Consider the following 24,035-nt stretch of genomic DNA (forward strand, 5'->3'; position numbering starts at 1 on the left):
CTAGGCCTACCTATCCATGCCGCGAAACGCCGCCAAATGACAAAAGAGATCACTAGTGGTCGAAAAAAAAAAGAAAGATTAAGAAGACGCGAAGAGCCTCCGACGGGGAGGCGCCAAACAGCATCCTCGCCGCAGTACGTTGAATGCAACATAATATATACCTAAGAAGGAGCAAGATGTAGAAGATGGCCGGAATGGCAGGAGATGGACATGGCCTGGCCATATATGATCACTGAGCAACCCGTTCGACAACCCTAATGTCGGAACTCTGTCAGAACATCTTCACCAGGGTCATGGGAAAGGAAAGCCAAAGTACATACCTTAACACACTAACCGCAAATGTCATTAACCACGCAATTAAGGCGATCAGCAAGACCGAGGCGAGAGCCTTTTGGCGATCGCAGATCTTGTCATTCCGCCCGTCCCAAATATCGTTGACCTGCGCCTCCGTACAGGAACCGGTCACATCGGACAGGGCTTCGAAAGCCAGGCTGAGGTTGGCAGAATCGAAAACAATAAAGAAAAGATCCAGGAAGATAAGCCTCATTTTCGATCGAGCTTTCCGGAGACCCAATGGTTTCCCGGTATATTCGTCCCACGTAACATAAACAATGTAGACGAGAGCCACCGCATCGACGACAATGGCCATAATGCCAGAGGGCCCTTGGGGATGTCTATACGTTTCTGCAAGATGCTGGATAGTGCCACCCAGCGCGAGAGCAGTCAAAGAAAACACCCAGACAGTGAGTCGAAAGACCAGGGGCACAATTGGACTCCTGATGAGAGTAGTCTGAAGCCGCTTGTACCATATCTGGCGCTTTTTCTTCGGAGGCAGTGCTTTCTCAAGATCCTCGTCGTGTTGAGTCCCTGCCAGCCACGGCTGGGAATAGTCACCCAGGTTCTGATTCAGCCATTCTGGTGTCACGACTTGATCCTCAAGTGAGCGCTCGAGGGGATACGCAATAGGTCTGGCAAAGGTCCACCAACGCGACTGACGTTCGCCTTGGTTCGCGTCGCCATTGAGGCCATTCTCTCTGGAGCCATTGATGTCCACTCCCTGTTTCGAGTGCGGGGAGAAGTTGTGCTGAGCCACTACGGCCTCACCTGGTGGGAGGAGACGAGTTGTCGCATCGGTATCATCCTCGCGAAGATCAACTGACTGTATCCATGCTGGACGATGTTAGCCTGACCACTGGCAAGCATCCCCCGGGTATAGAGAATAATACTCACCAGGCAGAGTCCGTACGTCGGGAGTCGTAGGTCGCTCCCGGTCATTGCCTTGTGAACGAACGTCGTCACCGGAACGTACAGCAGACAGTGAAGGACCAGCGGAAGACTCCAGAGTAGCAGTGCGAGGGCGTCCAACGGAATGCGGTTCACTTCCCGACCCATTGGGTGTGCCCAGCCGGTTCTGTGTTCTATCTATACTTGGGGGTTCCAGCAGCGTGATCTGCGACCTGCTAGCTGCCGGTACGTCTGAGGTGTCTGTGATCGGGGATAATGCAGATGCATTTTCGGCCATTGCCTTTGCTCAATGGCCCGGTGAAAGGGCTTGCGGCGAAGTCTCGTCACGGCGGGTATGCTCGAGGGCTCTGATCGACATGACCCGATGATCGCCTGGTAAGAGTCGAGATTCTAGGCCTTTGGAGGAGCAAAACCCATTAAAAAAGAATGGAAGCAGGACGAAGCCTGCAAAGTAGACTGAGGAAGTCAGAAAAGAAAAGAAAACGAGTGGAACGGGAGGGGCGGAAAGGTCCCCAGATAGACCTGAAGCTTGATTGCCTGGAAACGGGAGGTTGGTGTTTGCGTTTCCGGTCGTCTTTTTGTCCTCGGCTGCGGATGACGTCTGAACACCAAACAGCTGCGAGCTTGGGCCTTTCAACATCAGGAGAAGAAGAAAAAGACCGAGTGAGTCTCCCAGACTGGATACGAAGCGATGACCTGAGGAGACGCACGCTGTCTCGGCCGCTCTTTTCTGCTTTCTTCTTTTCTCGCGACGCTGCAGTAGTCGTTAACTCACCACCTGACCCCCCTGAACCGGCCCTATCACGTCGTATATCGTTGCCATGCGCCTCTTCCTCTTGCCAGTCTCGACGAGACGAGCGCTCATATACGGCCAGCCCCTCACAAAGCAAGTCGCCAACAAGCTTTCCTACACAGACAGAGTGACGCTGAAGGTTGCTGAGACATGGTCGAAGTGGGAGGAAGCCGAAAAAGGGTGGAAGAAATCGCTGGTCACCTGGGGCAATACTGTTCAGCAGCGGATCCCCTATGAAGAATGGGGCCTGAAGAGCATCCCTCCTTTGAACGAGCGGCGACGCATCGAAGAGACGACTCAGGGTAAAAAGATCGATCTGTTGTTTCCAGGAAATGCGATCAAGCCCGATAAGGTCATAGCAGCTGTGAGAAAGCTGGCCACGGAGAGACAGGATCTCCATCGGAAGAGGATGTGGTGGAGTTTGATAATCGCGCCCTTCACAGCGCCAATTGCGTTGATCCCAGTGTAAGACTGAATCTGTTGCTCGCTATTTACTATGGCTGAAGCCTCGACCTAACCCCAACCTGCTACAGAGTACCCAATATACCCTTTTTCTACCTGGCGTACCGCGGCTGGTCGCACTGGCGAGGTCAGTCGTGCTCTGTTACCTGGTTTGTACCACACTGACTGTCATCCCAGCGTTGAGCGGATCGAAGCATCTACAGTTCTTAGTGGAAAACAATCTACTAAATCCAATACCTTCGCCGGAAATCGAGCGCGTCTACGAAGGAGCTGTTGCCACCTTTGGTGCGAAAGCGGATCTGGAGAAGACAACATCCTCGACAGCATCCGTCGAAGAGATCGAGGAAAAGGACGAGAAGATCTTGCTCAATCTCTGCGACGGCAAGGAACTGGCAAAAATACTGAATGCCCCAGAACTCGTCGTGGAAGTCGAGCGTGCAGTGACGCAGATCAGTAAAAAGTTGAAACAGGAACACGCGCTAGTCGAGGACGGCAAGAAATTGGAATCTTCGAAGAACAAGAACAAAGAAACGAAATAACGGCAGTATCTGAATGATTACCAGACCTGTGAATGCGTGCAATGATATGTTGACTGGACGTGCAATTCTCAACAAAGTGTCCATTTGAAGACCATGAGTTCATTTTTTACAATTTTCCGTTCTTAGGAAGTTTCTGGTGTATGTGTCATATGTCCATGAGGGTTGTGTAAATTATAGAGCAACATAGAACTTCTCTTGATGTACGATAGGTTTGCTTTTCCATGTGGGCTTAAGTATGCCTGTTGAAAACGATACTCTTTGTCAGATGAGAACTAAATAATGAAATCCTATTGGATACTCTGATGATTAATTGATATTATAACAGTATTCACGAGAATGCACTTGCAGAGACCTCTACTCAGCTGGAAGTCTCCAGTCCTAGATCTTGATATAGTTCTCTTTTAGCCTATTCAGAATGACTGAAAGAAATGGCAAGGGCTTAATTCCCCCGCCATCGCTACCACGGACAGACAATACACAAGCTGGTTCTCTTTTTCAGGACGTTGGCAGGTTACACTATGTATGGGATGCATGTGTATGTACACTACTGTTTTCGCTATTTGCGTGAGGTCATTCGCGCCAGAAAAGCAGGCTGGTTATTGTTCTAGTTGAAGTAGAAATCTCAATTTTGCTCAAAGATGACAAGTTCATTGGTGGCTTCTTCTAGGCGGTGAGGTGTCTTCGGGAGGGATCCGATATCGCTGATTGGCCAAGGAAGAACAAGACAATTGGCTATCTCATACTGTAGAGCAGATTGTGAAAAGGGTCTGTTACTAGTCAAATTTCAATTTGGCGGCAGCTAATAATAATACACAAACTATCTTCAGGCAAAAAGTGAAAAGATGACAGTCACGCCGGTATGTAACCCATTCGATTGATGGCCTTGCTGGCCCAAGTCCTCAGTAGGTCAACGCGGAGATTCCATATATCCGTGCCATTCTGCCCAGGAAATATATGCGCCGGTCCGAAGAGTTGGGCGCGAGTAATGGGTATTACTTGGGGACCGAGATTCGCCGGTGGAGGAGGAAAGATAGCCTATGATTATTTCTTTACTTAGTTTTCTGGTTCTTAAGTATCCACTGGAATAATAACTTACCCCACTATCCTTGCAATATGGCGTATTAGCGGTATCTCGCTCCCAAATCTCATATTTTCCTTTGACGCGTTGGATGGGTGTGCCTGAGATCTTGGACCAGCGGAGGATGATGACAAGCTGGACATCTGGCTCTCCGCCCACAAGCCACAGCCGCATATCCGCGTGGAGGCGGGGCAGTGATTCTGCCCACCCGGACTCTATCGCGATGCTTGGCAGTGGTTCAAGTTCATGCCGTATGAGCATGTCGGGATCCTTACGTGAACCGGTGTATGGTCCATTGAGATGGTTGATGGCTATCCACTATTAGCAAATATACGTATCAAATCAAGGGGATATTAGCCTACTTGTACCAACTCCGAGTGTTAAAGCGTGACCCTCTGCGGCAGTCAAGAAACCGCCAAGAACCATATCCAGTTTTTCTGAAGAGATCCAGTGTTGGTGCACATCGTGCACCTCAGTCGGCATTACTAACACGTTCAGAGCCTTTACAAACGAGTTGTAACTGAATCTAATAAGCAACATTAGTTAAGTTAAACAAGGTATATATCTTTCCTGTTTCTGGTTGTAATCTTACCGCGGGCGGTATCTTTCAACGTCTGAGTCCTCTGAGAGCGAATCAACTAGTAAGGCTCCCTTGTCTTCTGAGATATTCTCGTATCTCAACTCCACCGATTCACTTGCTGCCCGTATATCGCTCTTAATTTGATAGAACCAAGTCTGGGCAGAGTTATTCAACTCTGCAACGGGTGGTGTGCCAACAGTCATGATACAAGATGTTGAAGGTGAGGGATGTCCAAGGCGCCGGATGTTTAAGGTGACAGATATTCAAGGTGAGAGAGAGATGTTTGATGTGAGAGATGTTCAAGGCGACGGATGTTCAAGGTGACAGCGCTTCTTCGTATTGATTATGTAATCCAGGTGTTTTTTGGGGAGCCGCCTCTCTGAGGCTGGCTAATACCAGCTCAGGAACAGCAACGGAAGATCGTGCAGTCAATGAGAGGGTTTGAGGAGCCGCCTCTCCGAGGCTGGCTAATACCAGCTCAGGAAAAGCAACGGAAGATCGTGCAGTCAATGAGAGGGTTTGAGGAGCCGCCTCTCCGAGGCTGGCTAATACCAGCTCAGGAAAAGCAACGGAAGATCGTGCAGTCAATGAGAGGGGTTGAGGAGCCGCCTCTCCGAGGCTGGCTAATACCAGCTCAGGAACAGCAACGGAAGATCTCGCAGTCAATAAGAGGGGGTAGAGGAGCCACCTCGCTGAGGCTGGCTGATACCAGCTAAGGAACATCAGTGGACGGTCTTGCAGTGGATGAAGGTGACTCAGTGGACGAAGGTGATTCAGTCGATGAAGGGTCATTCGATGAAGGGTCACTCGATGAAGGGGACTCAGTGGATGAAGGGGACTTACTCGATGAAGCAGACTCAGTTGATGAAATGGGACTCAGTTGATGAAGGGACTCGGTTGATGAAGGGAAGCGAGCTGCCTCACTGAGGCTAGCTGCCAAAACAAAGAGCAGCCACAGACACTCACAACTGAGACCAGCCAGAGAGGAGAGAGAAGAGGATGGATGAGAGGGGTTGGAGCTGCCTCTCAGAGGCCAGCTGCTGGCTCTCTTGGATGTGGGTAGATGAGAAGACTGATGAGCTGGGGAGAAAAGAGGAGGAAAAAGAAAGAGGAGAAGAGGGGGGGAGGAGGAGTCTTAAGTAGTGATTGGGCTCAGTCACCCCGGTGAGAGCATTGGTGAATATCAACAGTGAAAATGGAAGGTGCGCAGGCTGCCCGCCTTTGCCGCAGTTGAGTCACATAGTAAAGATACTCCTCATTCGTATACGAAAGCCTTTAATAATTTTTGCACATGTATATAGTCTTACTTGAATATTGAGGAGGGTATTTACAAAAGGACCCAGCAATAGGAACAAAGGCTGCCATTTCCGCCAAACTCAGCATCGTCACGAAGACAATTCCGCCGACAATCGCGTACGCAGTCAGCATCGACGCCGGTCCTCCTGTAGCCAAGGACTTTCATTGCGCCGTGAGCACCTCGCCAATGAGATGGCTTGCAAACAGGGGTAGTTAGAATGTAAGGAAAAGAGATAGGAAAAGAGACCCGTAAAGAACAGATGCCCGCCAAACAGTCAAGGTGAACAGGAGATGTAGGATAAGAACATGGAGGGACACTGAATTTACATTTCACGCTTGCACGCTATCGGTTGACTTTCTCCTCCTCGATCTGTCTTCGGAGATCTGCCAGAACATCGTTGCGCCGGGCAAGGTGAGCTTTGAGTCCGTCGACCTGTTCACCGACGGTCTTGACATCCTCCCGGAGCCGTTCGAGATCCTGTCCTTCTTTGAGAGAACTACCGCCTTCCCTCAGTTCCCGGAGTTGACGCTCTTTATATTCCAGAAGCTGCAGCGCCTCTTTCTTGATCAGTACCCAGTTGGGCCTGCCGTCGTTTCTGGGGCGGCTGCGGTCTCGTCTCTCATCGGCTGCTTTATTGGCTGCCTCGAGCTTGGATTCCAACTCTGCCAGCTCTCGTCGCAGACGGACCTTCTCCCATTCCTCGTCCTGGATGGTGTCACTAAAATCTGTTCCCTTAGGCTGGTAGGTTGTTCTGCCGCCGACACCTAGCCGGCTAAGATATGTATCGCCGAACTTGGTTTTGCGTCCAGTACTCGTTTCAACATCGCCATCTGTGCCCCATCTCTGCGCTGGGCGAATGTTGTCGAGCTGATAGTCGATCTTGTTGGACTCGAATGACGAGCGGAGAGATGCGGGGATGGTGCGCGGGATGCGGTAGCCCTCATGTCTGTTGTTGAGAATATGCAGAAACGCAAGTGTGGCGTCCTTGTTGATAGAAGGTAGAGCAGAGGGGTTGACAAGGTTCCATGCTGAACGGACATCGGTGTCTGGAACATCGAGGGAATCGTAGAGGGGCTGTAGGGACTCGACTATGGAGGATCAGCATTCTAATTCTCAGGGGAAACGACGCCTCTGATCGCAACGTACAGGTTATCTCTCCACGGTGGTTCTTGTTGGCAGAATAGATCTCTTCATATTTCGCCTTATCTGGCGGACTCATATACCAATCGAAGCCATCTTTCAGTCCGGCGGTTTCGTCCTCATCTTCTATCCGCTCGAACTGCTCCTGACCTCCGGACAATACGCGGTTGGCCTGGGCAAGGTGTGCTTTCGATTCCGGAACAAGCCAGTCTGGCAGTGTATGTGGCACTTCTTGATATTCCTGTTCAATGCCGATAGTTAGCGACGCCGTTCCGCATTTATTATCCACCCCGCGACGGAACGTCTTAGGAGAACCCCCCGATGACAGCATACCCCATTGACCAGATCGAAGATCAGTCTCATGGCGACACAGAACTCTTCAAAATCCAGCTCGCCATCTCCGTCCAAATCTGCCAGATCCCACACCTTCTCCAGCTGGTCATCGCGAAGCCGACTGTTCCTCAGCACGGAGGCGGCCTGCGAGTTGTTCAGATGCGGCTGGCCATTGGAGAGCGACGAGAAGATCTCCCAGTACCGCTCGACCTCCCACTGCTCGATCCTTTTGTTTGACATAGTACGGCTTCCAGAATACGACAAGCCTTCCAAAAGATAAGAGAAGTGAAAAGAGCGTTGTCGCATCAGTTGGAAGCTGCTTCACTTGGACTGTCTGAGAGCAGCTTGCCTCCGGAGTTCCCCATCTGGCCTGCGGAACAACATACTTCCGACTTTCCATAGGCAAGACATTCAGTCAAGCATGTTTACCTAGATCTTTACTTGTGGAAAAAAAGGTGGCGGTCTCTATTGTGGATCACTGGCGAAACACCAGCGAAAACAAGTAAGCCGTCTTACATAGGTCGAGTTTGCTCGACTAACCCGGTTATCTCTATCTGGGATGGAGGGCTTCAATAGTATCATCAATGCGGCGCACTATCTCTGGAGTAACTGGAAGCTGAACCCGTATACCGTCAGAGCTTACGAGTATAACTTATGATGAAATAGTTGGACGTTAGTAGGAGTGAATTCAGCTAGATTTTCCGTCGCAAAATATAGCTAATGCTGTTGCTGACAGTTAACTTCAGACGGTGGACACCGTAATCCAATTCCAGGGACACGAGCTAAGTGAGACGGTGCGTCGGAGAGACTGCACTCTCTCTTTTATCTTCTTGGAGGGACGGTGGATGTTCCTGGCGCAGGAGAATCTATCTCCAGGAAGGAGGCGAACAGTTCCGCAGTGCGGCAGACGCAGCCGAATTTTTATTGTTCTAATATACATTACCTCCATTACCTCCATTACCTCCCGGCTGCTACCAGTTAGATGTAGCCTCTATTGCTATTATGTTTCGTAGACAGCTTGTTACGGATGGCTCGCTAGTACAAATATGATATAAAGCACTTTATTTAATTGTCTGAGAGAGAGGCCTTTTGGGCATTCTTATAACTTGCGCGATATGGATGCTCGAAATGTCGAAATGCGGATGCCTCCTCTTCACGGGTGAGTTAGGCACAATACTATTATTTCATCATCACTATTGTCATCATTATTAGAAGGGAGCATATTGCGAGCAGACCCGAGAGACCTTCCTTACTTGAACTACTAAAGCTCACCATGCCGGCTGAACGCGCTGCTTCAATGTTAACAACAATACAATATTACGTTCATAATGTGAAGCTACAATATTACGTTCATAATGTGAAGCCCAGCTCAATATTTTTATAATGATATGCACGGCCCTACATATAATTCTTCTTCCCTTCAGTTCGTTTCTCGAATAATGGACCTAGTTTTATTTGAGTTGATGGGGGTTTTGTGGAGGTAATAGAAAGAATTCTGGATAACACGCGTGTATTGGTACAGCTGTATATACAGAAAGCTAACCTGGCAAAGGACAACTATGTTGATATAACAGAATGCTGTTAGATTTTATACATAGTCTAGCAGACTAGGATGGATACTGGGGCTGAGAATCATACGACAGTTCTTCGATTATACGCTCACTACATGGCGCAAATTGTTCCGATTCATGATAATATTTAAGAAACATGGTTGAACTTGACTGCCATTGTTCTAACCTTTTCTAAAATCCATTCTGTCGCACCTTCCTCTCTCTAGTTTCTCGCATAAGAATGATGGAACAGACCCGAAAGCTGAAACCCGAAAGCTGAAACCCGAAAGCCGAAAACCAAGTCCTTTCCCTCATCTCCCCATTTTGGATTTTTTTTTTCTTTTTCTTTTTTCATTTTTTCCCCCTTTCTTTCGGGCGGAATAACTCACCCCAGTACACTAGCAGTTATGTAGGAACCCGGGAGATCGCATGATCATAGTCATCATTTGGGACGCCAAGGTTCTGTTCGACCAAAGTGCTACTTCCCATGACTTTGATAAGTCGTCCACTCTGGCGGTGGTAATCGACAACATTTCTCCATGCCAAAAAGCCCTGTCCAGCACCCGGCTTGCCTGTTTCATGCATCCTCTCATCACCAACCACGATCAGACCATTGCGTGCACGACTGAGCGCGACACACTGCCGTTGGCGGTCCTGGACGAACCCCAGCCCGTAACGGCCTCCAGGCCGAGTTGTGGATAGAATTACTATCTCTGACTCATCCCCTTGGGAGGCGTCAACACTGCTGATTTTGACATCCTTGAAGCCCAGTTTGCGCATCAGGTCTGCCAATATGCGCCGTTCATCGCTGTAAAATGATAATATTAGGATGTACTGTTGCGGACAACCTAACCCACAGAACCAAGCGACCCATTCTCCGATGAAACTCACATATTCAGGATTGAAGAGAGATGTTCCATTTCGTCTTCTGAAGACTGTTGAATTCTCAACCGAAACGAAGAACGAAGCACCGGCATAACAATGATAGCGTTGTACCATGTAGTTCGAGAATGTGTCGGACAGCTTGCCCTGCTTGTAGGAAGGGTTGTTGACCAGTTTCTGTTCATAATACTCCGCACTGACGAAGTCTGCAATATGGGGATGCATGCGATACTGGACTGCCAATTGAACGTCAGGTACCCCCGACTGAAGCATCCTTTGGAATAACGACACCTTCTCGGAAGAGTAGGCTTCGTTCATGTGCAAGGATGTGACAGTCGGCGGCAATTGCGCGATGTCACCGCTCAGGATAACTTTTTTGAGGTTTGAAATATAACGCGAGATGGCGTTGAGGCAGGTGCTCTCTGGCATCTGTGATGCCTCTTCAACGAGAACAAATTCCGGCCTGAAGCCACGTAGCGACTTGCGGCTAGCGGTTGACGCCGTGCATAGAATTATCTTCGCATGCCCAAGGTAGAATTCTTGGAGGTCTGTCCAAGCTCGCCGAAGCTGCTGCACGAAACTCGCGTGGAGAGGCTGGACATCCTCTTCTGACCTATCTGTACCAGCACCTGCCCTTATCGGGTCTGCCTCGCCACTGGCACTCACCGGCTCAGCGAACGCTATGCCCTCTCTCAACAGACATTTCTGCCATGTGAAGTAGTTCCAGATTAATGTCATCTCATCACGTTCTTCATTCGTTGTCTGTGGCCAATTGGAGCCGAGTTGTGCCGCCCGTTCCATTCTGGAGATGATTCTCGAACCGAGTGAAAAGTCGCTAGACGCACTGACCATATCCTGTACTGACTGCTTGATAACCTTAAGTAGCTCTGGCTGGATGCCGAGCTGGAGTAATTCCATATGCGCAGCATCGAACTCTGCGCTTCCAAGGGACGATTGATTCAGTGCTCCTGGCGCCATCTGCATTTCGCTCGTTTCGTGAAAATCGGTACCCAGCCTATAGATACGCGATGTTTCGAGCGGCGGCTGGCTGTTTGGAAATCTGAGGGTAATTCGTCTGGCTATGACATCTAACCCGAAGTTTGAGCCACAGACGATAAGAAGAGGATGTCCTTTTTGGTAGCAGTACCGAGCGATCCCCTCTGATACTGTTGTCTTTCCGGTCCCAGGAGGACCGGTGATCAGTGTCATGAAACTGCGATAGGAATCCCCTATGGTGAGAGCTGAGCGAATTGCGTCGACTTGTTGAGGATTCCATTTCCGAGTAATTTCGTGCAAGACAGCGTCGGCCGACTGGTCAAGATGTCCCTCACGTGGATAAAGCTTGATAACTTTATTATCATGACCGAGTAGCAACCTCTTGAGTTTGTTGTCCCTGGGTATATTGTAATCACGGTTGCCATACATAGCATAGCGGATTGCAGTACGAATCTGCTTGTATACCGGATTTGGATTCCCAAAAGTCGCCCAACCAGCCAGTTTGAGGATACGCCCCGCAGATTCCAGACGCTGAGGCTGTCTTATTCTGATACATATCATATTCGCTGGTAGCTTTATATCATCCGGAACCTTCGGGGATGCTACCACGACTCCAGTCCACCTGTTCTTATCGCTCACTTGAACATTTGATAAGCTGGGTTTCTGAAGTTGGGATGCACGTCTTCCTTCTGCGATAACAACCGGGGTCCCTGGTTCCGGGAGAGGAAGCACCTGTTCATCATCCGCAGAGTCACTGGTGACATTAACTCCCAGAACTCCATAGAAATATTCATCTATGGCAGGCGTTTGGGTTCCGTGGACCAAGGAAACTGGCCATAGATCGAATTCGTAATAACGATTGAATGTTTTGACGTAGTTTCGTTGTTGACAGTTAGCCTCTCGAAGAAGGCCGATTGTTTTGATAGCTTCATACTCCCTCTCGTTGATGAATGTAAGAGGAGCCTGCGGTGTAAAACTGAGTATCTGTTGTGGAGTATCGAATTTAGGTGGTTGGTTTGGCCAGCCAATTTGTCGCCTGCGATGGTGGAGTTGGATGTTATTATCTGCCAACGTGGGGATGTCTCGGATCACTCCAAATTCCCCCGTGTGCACCTCGTACGTGCAGTCGTAGAGAGGATACGGGGGCGGCGTCCTCTGGGGCATTGCAGACATCAATCTCCAATTGTCGTACAACCCAGCACGACCTCGTGTCCTCACATGGACAGATCTCTCGCTTCGAGTAAGATCTCTCAGGCGGTTCAGAGCTCCTATTTGGCTTTCGTGAAATCCAGATAGTGCCGTCTCTGGCACGTCGAAACCGTAGCATATGGGAGGGGCGTAATGGAACCAGCGGATCTGATGGCAATCCCCATTTATTTGCGCTTGACATGCTTGGGCACTTTGAGCTATGTGCTGTACGGACTCAAAGGTCACACTGGTCAGCCTTGAAGAAAATGAAATTGACGGGTTGGGTGATTCCTTCGTAGCTGGGTTTCTCTTGTTATCAAAGCCCTGAGGATTCCAAGCTGTCCAAACCAAGGAGAAAGAGAGATTACGCCTTTCGTCATTCGGGTGTTTCAGTTGAAATGATAAGTGAAAATGAGGAATCTCGGTCCCGCCGCGGATTGAGAATCTCAAAGTAGCATCCGGGGTAGAAGGAATGAGTAGCCTTCCAGAAAGGTCTGGACCCCCGTAAGTGATCCCACAGACCATCTCTTCACTGAAAGCTTGGAAGCCGTGGAGGGTGGGTCTTCCACCTCGATGTTGTTGAAGACGTTTCCTGTTTTTCGTGAAGAGATCTGGAGGAACATTCCATTGCATGTTGTACCAGTTTAGGTTATGTCTGAGTTCTTGGGAAAAATCGATCACCGCAGGTGGTTTGTCCATTATGTTGATGTGGAAGTGGGGAGTTCACGGTCCATAAGATAGGAGAGGGGAGGAATGGGAAGAGAGAGGGAGGGGTCGAGCAAAGGTTTTAAAGCAACGGCTTTGGATAATGAAGCGAGGAAGAAGGGAACAAGAGAAAGTGAAGTATTGGAAGGGGAAAGAGATGGCAATTCCCTACAGTTGGGATTTCAGGGAATCAGAGGTAAGTGGAATAAATAGATCAAGATTTGGACACGGAAACAAAGGAAGATGCTGAGTTATCTGGGACGGCCAGATTGTGAGAATCTGGGACCACGGAAGCAAAGATATCGGAAGAGCGTTTGATACGAGAATAGGATCTTGATTGCTTGAAGAATTAGATTACACTGGAATCTCTCAGCTATTTATGCCTATAGATTCTGTCCTGAATTCTGCCGCCTAGATCACTGCCTTTGACACTGTTTCAGAGCGTTTGCTGATTCCGACATGTTTGCTTTGATCCTATATTGGTGGATCAAGGTGGCTTCTCGTTGTACCTACCACTTTACCCCACAAAGAAACAAGAGACTAGCATAAGCCAGCGAGAGAATAAAGAACATAAACGCCCAAAAGTTTGCTGCGTCTTTGAGCTTCTGGCTAAGCTGCGCCAAGAGCCAACTTTGCAGTGCGTAGGTAGGCAGCCATTATTCCACATATGAGTGGTTTTGTTTCCCAAGCATCGTTAGTAGTTCAGTGCGGCTCGGGCGGTTCAGCGCCTTCCCTTCTAAGAGGAACACAATCGAATCTGCTACGTAGATCTTCGGCAAAGCTAACCTGAGCTCTCGTTCTCCTACCTACCACCAAGCTGAATACCTCACCCGACTATCCTACTATTCTTTATTCAATATGAATCCTACTACTACTGCTGCTGCTCCTGCTGCTGATCTGACTATTGCTCCTACTACCCCCGCTCCTAATCGGTTTTTGGTCCCATTTGAATATCTACTCGAGGATTCAAGCTTAAAGGAACACGCCCCTTGCGCTTCCCATCTGACCCGCGGTCAACGCCGCAATGTTCAATTAATGCCAAGACCGGGCTATACTTATAAGCAAATATCCCGTGAGCTTGGTATTACTATACCTACGCTAAGTTCATTTACCTGCCAGCTGGAACCCTCTACTCCGCAAAAACCTCCCGGATGCCCGTCTATATTATCTAGCAGTAGTATAATATCTTATGGACTGATAAAACGTGGGTAATTACGAAACGGCATACTAGAACCTGGATGACTAGATGTTTTCATAAGGCTCTAAATCTTACCTATATCGCGGAGCGGCATCTAATGAAAATTGGTTGGATCAAGATTAGAGGCCCAAGAGCAATCGGGCTGGAGTCACTTTCATACTTTCGGTATGAAAACCGCCAGCATAGCTACAAGCTGTCGGTGCTCACTGCTTATTCGGAGGCGAGCTGCAAACGGCTTGTACTACTCTGCTGAAAGAGAGGTAGGATAAGCAACGTGAAGCCACCTAAAGCCACCTAAAGCCACCAATATAGGATCAAAGGAGACACGCCGGAATAGGCAATTGCTTGTGATCAGGGGCGGAGGCAGTGCTCCAGTCAGCGGGTATTCATGATGAAGTCCACGAGCACACATAGCTGATAGATTCCGGTATCCTTTAGTTCTCTAAGCGATCCAATATACATTCCCGTGTCATATGCTTTTTCTAAGTCTCTGCTTCCGTGATCTTAGATCTCTACAGGTTATGAGCCCGGAGACTCACGCTTGAGCATTCTGGTATTCAAACCAAGACCTCTGTCGAAGCACGTTAAGTCTTATCCTTCCTTATTCGTTGCCCTACCTCTGTTACCTTGTGATCAACATCCTCAACCCGAACGAGCGGCTAAGATAGCCAGACGAGCGGCCAAGAGTGCCATGCTACGAGAAGCCAATATGACACCACCTTCGTACGAATCAGTTGCGCAAAGACGCCGAAGGATCCATGAGAGATCGATGATCGACGATAATGATAGTATACCCACTGATGAGCACCAGAGATCAACCGACAGATACCAGCGACGCAAGCCAACCATATCGAGTTATGATTATCCAAGAAGGATCAGAAGTTAGAGCGAATGCTACGGACTAGGCGGTCGGATGGAGATCGCTAGAATGGACTCATGTGATAGGGAGGAAAGGCTTCATGTTTTCAATTTGGGATTGAGCGAATGAGCTAGATATGCTCATTAAAGATAGGTTTTTGGATGAGGCAGAACGCGCTAAGCCAAGCCCCGGATAGCTTCAGATTTTCCTGTCTTGGAAAGACCACTGAGCTAGATGACTGTCAGCTCAAGAGGTGTGTCGGCGTATAAAGCAAACGTCAGGTGATCTGCAATCATCTGTTACACCAAGTTCCCGCATGGAATTGGATCGAACCTTCTGGATTACTAGATTACTAGGATCTAGATTCTTTGTATACTAGAGATAAATCTGGGATCAAATCCCCCCTAGACCTAGAGTCAAGCAAGCAATTCAGATCCTGCTTCCAGATAACAGCATTGGTCATAATCAACAGTGAAAATGGAAGGTGCGCAGGGTGCCCGCCTTCGCCGCAGTCGAGTCTCGTACCTTGAGTATGCCTGGCAGAGACTTTGCCATGTTCTTGACCACTTGGGCCGAGTAGGTATATTATAATCACGGTTGCCATATATAGCATAGCGGATTGCAGTATGAATCTGCTTGTTTACTGGATTTGGATTTCTAAAATATGCCCAACCAGCCAATTTGAGGATATATCCCGCAGATTCCAGACGCCGAGGCTGTGTCTTATTTTGGAGGTTGATGCATTGTCGTGATTTCGGTTTTAGGAAGTGGGATCCTTCGTGTATCTCTATATGCGTTCGTAGATTGTCTGTGGCGCTATATCTCTTCTGAGCAGTTGGAAATTAGTCAGAAAGCACCTCTAAAGTGGTTATCATAGAATCTCTTACTGTGGCCTTGGAGCAATACCCGATTTTGCAAATCACCAGATAATTGAAAGCCAAGAGGAACCTTTTCCGCCTTCTTTCTGCAAACATCAGAGCATCCGTTACTGCATGCCCTTGATATGAAAGCCAGTTCGCTTTCTTGACCCGGCACTTAGAAGCTCCATCGGATGTGTTTTCAAATGGTCCGTTTTGAATGAATGTATCAATTCTTTCTCGAATTGCCCATAACTTCTCACGATCCATCCTGAGCTTAGAGATCAGTATATTATGTTCTTGGAACTCTTCGTGTTCGACTTTACTATATTTCAAGTCATTTATCTCTTTCTCAATATTGACTTCGGCGTGCTCCAAGTCATTTTTCTTCTTCTCCATAGTATACAGTCCCACAGACCATCTGAAGGTTTGGAACCCGTGGTGTGGGAGGCAACTCTTCCACGTCGATGTTGTTGAAGACGTTTCCTGTTATATTCTGTGCGAAGAGATCTGGAGGAACATTCCATTGCTTATTGTACCAGCTTAGGTTATTGCCTAAGTTCCTGGAAAAAAATCGATCACCGCAGGTGGTTTGTCAATTATATTGATGTGGAGTGGAGAGGAAACAGTCTATAAGGATGGCGCTATTGAGGCATGGCTTTATATATACCTTTGTAGCTATTTCAAATAAGGTAGGGCCGTGAGGGCCTCCCCTATTCTCTATAGCTGGAGATTATAGAGAGGAGGAATGAGAAGAGAGAGAGAGGGAGGGGGGAAGCCAAGGGTATTAAATATCAACGACTTTGGAGAATAAAGCGGGGAAGAAGAAGGGAATAAGAGAGGCGTGAAGTATAGAAATTAAAAAAAAAAAAAAGATGGCAATTCCCTACAGTTTGGATTTCAGGGAATCAGAGGCAAGTGAAATATGACAAAGATCTGGCCACGGAAGCAAAGGAAGATGCTGAGCTATCTGAAACTACCTGGCTCTATCACCTATTTATGCATGAATATGGATAATCAAGCCTTTGCTATCTCCACAAGCAATCCTTCACATCTGGATTATTCATAATTATCTCTGCATAGGGAATCGGTATCCTTTCACGGCTCCATTATCGCTGCGGGAAAGGAAAAGGCCTTTCCAGTTTTGCACCCTTCTTTCACTACAGCTTTTCTAATGACCTTTTTTATTACTATCAGCAATGAGAACCTTGACCATAGTGAAGTATGCAGTTGTGGGCTTTGTACGGTCATGGTCGACTGTCATGAAGGATTTCTGTTTTTTAGGACTGACTCTATCTGACCCGAGTATAGGAGAAAGAGCTTCTTGAACCATGCATTACCTTAGCAGTCCCTAATATCTCGTTGCAGAACGAACACCCACTAAGCCGTATATGAAAAAAAAAAAAAAAAAAAAAAAAGAAAAAAAAAAATTGTGTCTGATGGATCAAAATTAGAGGCCGAAGAGCAATCGGGCTGGAGCCACTTTCTATAAAAACCGCCAGTATAGCTACAAACCCACAGCCTGCAGCACGCATAGCGAAGCAAAGAGACCTAAGTAATCATATCAAACTAGACAGAAATCAAACAAATAGAAATCGGAACAAGAACACCACTATACGACCTCTCGAGGATAGTAGATGCAGGAAAGAAAAGAAAAATCAATATTTCTCTTCACATGCTCTCCTCATCAAACTCTCAAAATCTCAGACCTCGAGAATACCTAGATAGCCTCAACTCCCGAGGCGCGGAGACTCCGAAACATGTGACGAGGTCGCACTGCGTGGCCGTACGATGTCGCGTCGTACCGTATCGGAATAGATATGCAACGGCGGATGGCATATCTGGATCTATCTACTAGTTAACTAATAGTTAGTACTCTAGTTACATGTAAATCATACATACATGCATGAGAGCACGGCGTGTACATATGTACCGTGTACGGTATATTATTAAAGCAAGCGTGCGTGGACTCCGAACGGAGATAGTAGTAGTTAATAATAGAACATAAGTTGTGCAATTGTGAAATCAGCACGTTATGATTCGATATAATCGAGATTCAAGGTATCCCGGTTATGCATACATGATGATCGAGAATGTGTATGGATGGCGGCTCTAGATATCTAATTATATAATCCTTCCATGACAGAGTAGTTAGACTACGCACTAAAAATATTTCTCGGGCACGCGAAGCTTGGAGATGAAGATGCTTGATTCTCCTAAGATCGAGCTCTGAAGCTCTAAGCTATCTAAGCTATCTAAACTCTCTGTGCGAAGCACTAGACCTAAAGCGGAAGGAGGCAGGCGATATCCGCCTGGCCTACAGGCCCAAAAATATTCCTTATCTGACTCGTGATTTTCTCGAATCCGAAGCCTTTTTTTTTCTAGAACACCCCTGGGGACAATTAAGTTTTGAGAGAGGGGTATCTAGAGTGCGCTTTTCTGGCGGAAGTTGCCGGTTCAAAATGATCGACGAATCTATATCGAATTGAGTATTATGTCCGATCGGAGGAACAGCGCGAAAAAGGAAAAAGGTCAGAAGGTTAGAAGAACGCAAGAGAAGGAAGGGAAAAAAGGTAAAAATAAGCATGGACCAGGGGGACTAAGTAAGTTACGCTTTCTTTTTTTGGTTTTGTTTTTATCTAGCCTAATTTTTTTATCTTGTTTTCGTTCTGGTCTAGATCGTGATGCCCTCATCCAGGCAGGCCCAGCTAACTAACATACTTACTCTCCGGTCTCCCCGGACAGAATGGAACATGCAGTTGAGATCTTGAGAGATCGGCATTTTTTTCTGGAAGTTTTCTGTTGACTTCATTCAGGTATTAACTGTTGCATGTTGCTCGGCTGGTTTTGTTTTCTCTTCTGCCGTCCCTTGCTTTGTCCCGAAGCAACATAGTGGGATCTATTGATTATGTCCGTATAGTCGTCTGACTTCCTGGGTGTCTTTGAATGGAATGAGAATTTTTTTACTACTTTTGGGGACCGATGCGTTTTTCTCTTGTGTAATATGGAACAAAAAATGCACTTCCCGCTGTTCGGATAAGCGGTAAAAGTAAGAGATCTAACTCGCAGGTGAGATGGTTTCGTGCTTATGAATAGAATCACCCGAGCATGTAGGAGCGGCTCTGTACGCTCTTGTGTGCTCATCTATTAATGTAAAGTTCCATCCCCCGGTAAGTCTAACCTGTATCGCAGTGAGGAACACATGTTGTGCTGGGACCACATCAGCATACATATACTATCTATTATTAATACGATAAGTCTCAGCATACCGTGACATCGCGCGAGCAGTTCACGATCTGGCACATGATGTGCAAGGTCACCCGAGTCTCTCCCTGCGGCTCTGTAACGGATTACTCCGTAGTTACATTACAATGGACGGATGTCTCGCAGTCGGAAACTCGAGGGAGCCTTATTATTAGACTATGCTACGAGGATCTCGTGGCTTGACGTAACCCATACCTTCTATTCTGCAGGGATTTTGTTGGATGTAGTTTAGATAGTCGAGGCGGCCGTGGGGACTATCTAGACGCCGAGAAACCATTCCAGATCGCTGTGGAAGATGTTTCACGGCGAACTTTCGAACGCTTCGGTGGATCTTCCCTTTCATCTTATCCGTACTTCGCGAATCATACCATTTGAAGCGTTATTACTTGTTCGACCGAATCTGAATCAGGGGCCGCATATCGGACGATCATAATGTGACGGAGCCTCGGGAGATCTACCCGACAACATGTGTCTTAAGTCTTGAAACGCGCCAATTACCATGTGGAGCACTGATTCTAGTTTAAATTGAGTCTGTTGATAACTTGATTCCTCTATCGCAGCTTCGCGCAGAGCGAGGCTTTGTGGGACTCCCGAACCATGTACGGGTACGGAGTACTTCGTATACCGGACAAATATCCTGATAAGTAGCACGCATACAATGCGGGTATCATTGAACCGTTCGCTTGGTCTAGTCACGTTGGTGGTTGCAACATGGCTGGAGTGAACTTTGTACTCCTGTAACGCATCGTCTCCAGAGCCTTGCGTACTGCTGCGATAGCACAAGAAAGGCTGACTTACTGCTGCTTTCCAACCCCGTACATGGCATGCGAGCTGTCAGATTTCTCCGTGCGGAATTAGCGCGTGTAACGGTGACATGATACAGAAATAATTAATGAGATTCTCCCGATTGTATCTTTTCGTCCAATCCTGTGTGTAACAGTCCTGCGGAGTCTTGTGTCACGGTCTTCTGCCAGGTCCCGGGGTCGGGATCGACAGGTCGGTTCCTCGGATCGTGGATAACAACCAGAACTGTATCTAGATAGATAGAGGCTTCGCTCTTGCCTAGGTCAAAATCAAGTCGAATCACCTGTCTCTCGAATAACATAAAGTTCCACTCAAGCGTCTCATCTCACCTTCCTAGGACAAGGTCTGATTTGCTCTCAGTGCTCTACGTCACAAGACTCGACATCTTTCTGCCCAATTGCGGCGAAATCGCTCAGGTATCAGATCACACAGGACAATCCCGAAGGTGGCTCTTCGAGGACAGCTGAATGATAATCTGCAGGTTGCTCAGTAGCGAACGAACCAATCTGGAAACCCCGGCCGCTGATGCTGTCAAACCCGACGACTCGGTCATATATTGTGTGCTACCGGCCTCCCCGACGTTCGTCTGGCCCCTTGGTTGCGTCTATCGCCAAGCAGGTCTATGTTTATTTCCGCGGGCAGAATCTTTTGGAAAACTTACGATGCTAGTGACTTTCTGGCTTGTGGCAACCCATCTGGCCTGTCTCACGTCGCCAGCCCTCATGCCATTCACAAAACGATATATGTATCGTCGCGGGAAATAGCCACGAGGTCCCCACCATGGTCAGAGAGCAACCCTGCAGATTCTGCATGCGGTCTTGTCCAGGTATATTGTGGCGGTGGTATCGTAGTATATCTCTGGCGTCTTTTGTCGGAAAAGAGTAGAAAATGACCAGCACAGAGCTTGAAAACTTCATCTTGATAGCGCAGAATCCACCCAGCGGATCAATGGAACGGTCTAACCGTCGAGGCGCATAATATACATATCGTTCCTTTTGGAGACTTAGGAAAAATTAGATAGGACGAATCGACGACAGGTGGGGGCCGCGAGCACAGAGACATTCTCAACACACAGTAATCCATGAAATCATGCAAAGGAAATTGACCGCCCACACGAAATGGTGGGACGTAAACGAGTGGACAGTACCGCATCTGCGGAACCTGTAAACAAACAAAGGAGATATTATATAAAAGACATCCTTTTTGACCCGTCCAAGAGCGTGTTCCCGAAAAGGGGTATCATGACTGGAATACAAAAAAAAAATCAATGGAACACGACCCAACAAAGGAAACAGCGAGTACTGATTAGGAATTAGTCCTTGTAGATCCAGCTACTAGCGAGTCAGTTGCAACGAGAGATATCACTCCGGGAGTCCTTCAGGTCATCATGGCATGCACATCCAGGCCCTGTATACAGGGAAAAATTTCAGTCGTTCACTATGTCGTCCAGAGTCATCCTTCTGCGTTTCGCAGGAGGACTAGCATCGCCCGTATCACCACTTCCGCCTGTTCTTCTCAACTGTTCAGCACTTGCCCTTGGTGGTGACATCTGCGACGGATACTGTTGTGCAGGAACAGCCGACCCTGCAGGCTGCCGGATGGCACGCTCGGGGTGACTGGCGCCCGCGATGGGCTGGTAAGATTGAGAGTGCCTCGCCATTGGTTCCATCACTTCAAGAGAACGCGGCTGAATGTGTTGTTCTTGCTGCTGTTCAGGCCACGGCCTGGATGACCAAGGCGTAGGATAAGAATGACTTCTTCGAGGGTCTGGCCCTAGTTGTCCATAGTGCCTGCCTGGGGACGGAAGAATAGGAGGTAAACGGAGTCCAGGCTCGACGTGTTGACCGCGGAATTCCGTGAGAGCCGATGGTTCACTCACGAGCGGCCGCGGTGGCGTTCGAGGACGCTCATAATATGGTGAGATCGGAGGATAAGCTTGTGGATATTGCCGCGGTGACGAAGCTGGTAGCAGTGGATGGCTGAATGACGACGAAAGCACTTGTCCTCCTACTCTTCCTGGGCTCGGTCTACCACCCACTGCTGAACCCGCAGGCCCCGCAGAATGCACGAAGGGAGATTGCATTGCTACCGAGTGCTGGGACGATCCGGCAGATACCGGTCTCTGGCTGAAACCTTGTGGTAATGAAGGCGATGTAATGAGCCTCTGAGGTGAAGGATATACCGAAGGCGGCCATCTCTGTGCTGGAGTGCTCGCGGCTCCTAACCCACTACCTCCCATTCGGTTCCCTCCTAAATCGCCCGCTTGGGGAAGTTGTAGGTCGGTGATCGGGCGGATCTCGCGAGAAGAAGTCCTTCTGTGGAAATGCGCTCGATTCGAGGGGGAGAAACGCGAGATGTCTCGTGACGCTGACGGGTCTTCAGACGAGGTCGCGTAAGGTCGGACAGGAGTCTCCTCTGCTTTCAAAGGTGGTCGTCCTCTCTTTTTATGGGTGACATCCACACAACTGGCCTGGCGTCAACTGTCAACATGCGACTCCACACTGAAACGGCAAATCCCGCTGTGCAACGAAGAAGAATCAGAACAGGATACTTACGGCCTTACCTGCTACAACGCAACGACGGCACGGGCGTGCTGAATCACAGCCCAGATGCTTTCTCTTGCAGTTCACACACGCAGAAGCTACATGGGCCTTTGTACGTCTCGTAGTCCTCGGGGGAAGAGGCCTGTTTTTGCCTGTCGAGGGAAGGCCTGCTGCTGCTGCGTACGCTGTCTCGGCTGAAGCTGAACTCTCACCAACAAATGGTGTTGTTTGTGATGCAAGTAGCGGGTCGTGAATCATGTCACGTCGTTCTGTAAACGCTCCCTGCTGCTGTCCATGCTGGAGACGTCGCCCCTCTGGCTCCCCGATCACAGGAGCACTAGGCGGTGGAATCGACCTAGAGACTTGGTTCGTAGTAGGTACGTTGGACTCTGACTGTCTCTGGTCTTGACCTCCTCCGGATGATTCGGACGGATTGTCTGCGAGAGGAGAGCCAGACATAGGGGGGGAAGGATAAGGAGCCCGGATGGACCCGCAGGCGTTGTTTGACCAGCTCAGGTTCAAAGACAACCGCCCCGGGTCGACGTTCAAACCGCTTTCTTGGAACCTTCTCTCAGGAAAGGACAAATGGGGGAGAAGTAGAGATTGCATGAGGCAAAAGTTCCGAGCTGTTGCTTGCGGAGCTTATGTTAGAATGGGTTCAAAAAATAAACAACAATCTCCGTGAGGTTCTTCAGAGAGGTGGCACGGTGGACAGCATGGCCGGTGACGTGCAGGCACTTAAACGTAGGGCTGCTGTATATGAATGGAGGCCACCAGATGATTGACCGTGCCGTGTCGATCTCAACTATCGGATTAATTAGGCACTTGACGAGTAAAAGCTTCTAGATGTCAGTCTAAGACGTATTGTGGCGGGAGGGGCAATCACGATTGAGGCACATCGATCAACAGCCGGACTGACATAGCCCAGGCGCCTTTTGCTCGACGGCGTGATGACCTTCCTCCACCGAAGGACCGGGGCAAGGAGACCAGGGGAGTGGAAGGATGGTGCAGAGATCTCCAGCGTTAGGGGATAAGTTACTACTTCATACCTATTTGGGCAATGACTCTTGTTTTTTTATTTCTCAATGGCTGTCGACAATGCCTCGAGGAGGTAAAGCGCAAGGAATGACACGTCGAACGGTTCTGTCAAAGAGAGGCCCAGAACCGGGGTATGACGATATTCTACTTCCGAATTGAGAGTAAAGGGATAAAGCGAGAAGTTGGAAGAAGAGAAAAAGGAAGAATCACAACAAAGAAAGCCGGGTACTAGTTTCCCCAGAGAGGATCTGGACCTAAAGCTTCGAGCAGGTCGATAATACGACGGTGTGAGAATGGTCCCGCTGTCTTCTCTTCGAGACCTTAAGACATAATTTGTCTTGGGAGAAACGAGAGATATTACCCTGACCTCCGCCTGCAGGTCATGTCAAGGCTCGGGACCTTCAGCGGAACTATTCCTTAGTGTCTAGAACCAGATGAGGGGGGATGGAATGGTATAGTGGTCAGTGCAGAGTGGGCTATGAAGATAGACTCTGGCTTCCGTGATCTCAATAGTCGTGGCAGATCTAATACTAAATTATTCCCGGCATTCAATTGAATTTAACGTGATAATGGCCCGAACACAATGGACTGGCTCAATAGAGCTCACAGCACACGGACGGTTCCATAAAGCTCTTGGGTGGCGCCGATTCTTGCTTTTTTTTTCCCTTCCGGAAGTCCCACTGG

At 48.4% G+C, this 24,035-nt stretch overlaps 7 protein-coding genes across 7 annotated transcripts; 2 read left to right on the forward strand and 5 right to left on the reverse strand.

Moving 5' to 3' along the window:
• Positions 1-26: 26 nt before the first annotated feature.
• On the reverse strand, positions 27-1,794 carry C8Q69DRAFT_124527 (hypothetical protein). Its single transcript, XM_028625248.1, has 3 exons — positions 1,231-1,794; positions 321-1,170; positions 27-254 (listed from the first exon to the last, which is right to left on the reverse strand). The coding sequence occupies exons 1-3, from the start codon at positions 1,520-1,522 to the stop codon at positions 230-232; spliced, it is 1,167 nt and encodes a 388-aa protein (XP_028481309.1). The 5' UTR covers positions 1,523-1,794; the 3' UTR covers positions 27-229.
• A 272-nt stretch (positions 1,795-2,066) lies between these two features.
• C8Q69DRAFT_510816 (mitochondrial K+-H+ exchange-related-domain-containing protein) lies at positions 2,067-3,039 on the forward strand (the record flags this gene model as incomplete). The annotated part of the gene is made up of 3 exons (XM_028633219.1): positions 2,067-2,503; positions 2,572-2,627; positions 2,678-3,039. 3 exons carry the CDS (start codon positions 2,067-2,069, stop codon positions 3,037-3,039), a joined length of 855 nt encoding a protein of 284 aa, XP_028481310.1.
• A 657-nt stretch (positions 3,040-3,696) lies between these two features.
• C8Q69DRAFT_482032 (hypothetical protein) lies at positions 3,697-5,239 on the reverse strand. Its single transcript, XM_028631635.1, has 4 exons — positions 4,710-5,239; positions 4,480-4,643; positions 4,136-4,428; positions 3,697-4,074 (listed from the first exon to the last, which is right to left on the reverse strand). The coding sequence occupies exons 1-4, from the start codon at positions 4,898-4,900 to the stop codon at positions 3,889-3,891; spliced, it is 834 nt and encodes a 277-aa protein (XP_028481311.1). The 5' UTR covers positions 4,901-5,239; the 3' UTR covers positions 3,697-3,888.
• Positions 5,240-6,336: 1,097 nt separating this feature from the next.
• Positions 6,337-7,707, reverse strand: C8Q69DRAFT_510819 (actin cytoskeleton-regulatory complex protein end3; the record flags this gene model as incomplete). The annotated part of the gene is made up of 3 exons (XM_028633220.1): positions 6,337-7,082; positions 7,141-7,375; positions 7,468-7,707. The coding sequence occupies 3 exons, from the start codon at positions 7,705-7,707 to the stop codon at positions 6,337-6,339; spliced, it is 1,221 nt and encodes a 406-aa protein (XP_028481312.1).
• A 1,997-nt stretch (positions 7,708-9,704) lies between these two features.
• Positions 9,705-11,093, reverse strand: C8Q69DRAFT_389652 (ATP-dependent helicase NAM7; the record flags this gene model as incomplete). Its single annotated transcript, XM_028627634.1, has 1 exon — positions 9,705-11,093. A coding segment is annotated over one exon (1,389 nt), but the record flags the coding sequence as incomplete, so codon positions are not given.
• Positions 11,094-13,573: 2,480 nt separating this feature from the next.
• On the forward strand, positions 13,574-14,096 carry C8Q69DRAFT_124765 (hypothetical protein). Its single transcript, XM_028625250.1, has one exon. The coding sequence runs from the start codon at positions 13,647-13,649 to the stop codon at positions 13,998-14,000; it is 354 nt and encodes a 117-aa protein (XP_028481314.1). The 5' UTR covers positions 13,574-13,646; the 3' UTR covers positions 14,001-14,096.
• A 6,963-nt stretch (positions 14,097-21,059) lies between these two features.
• C8Q69DRAFT_124829 (putative C6 transcription factor) lies at positions 21,060-23,095 on the reverse strand. The gene is made up of 2 exons (XM_028625251.1): positions 22,326-23,095; positions 21,060-22,240 (listed from the first exon to the last, which is right to left on the reverse strand). The coding sequence occupies exons 1-2, from the start codon at positions 22,920-22,922 to the stop codon at positions 21,197-21,199; spliced, it is 1,641 nt and encodes a 546-aa protein (XP_028481315.1). The 5' UTR covers positions 22,923-23,095; the 3' UTR covers positions 21,060-21,196.
• Between the last annotated feature and the right edge of the window lie 940 nt (positions 23,096-24,035).

Source organism: Paecilomyces variotii, assembly GCF_004022145.1.
Source record: "Paecilomyces variotii strain CBS 101075 chromosome Unknown C8Q69scaffold_18, whole genome shotgun sequence".
Classification (NCBI taxonomy): domain Eukaryota; kingdom Fungi; phylum Ascomycota; class Eurotiomycetes; order Eurotiales; family Thermoascaceae; genus Paecilomyces; species Paecilomyces variotii.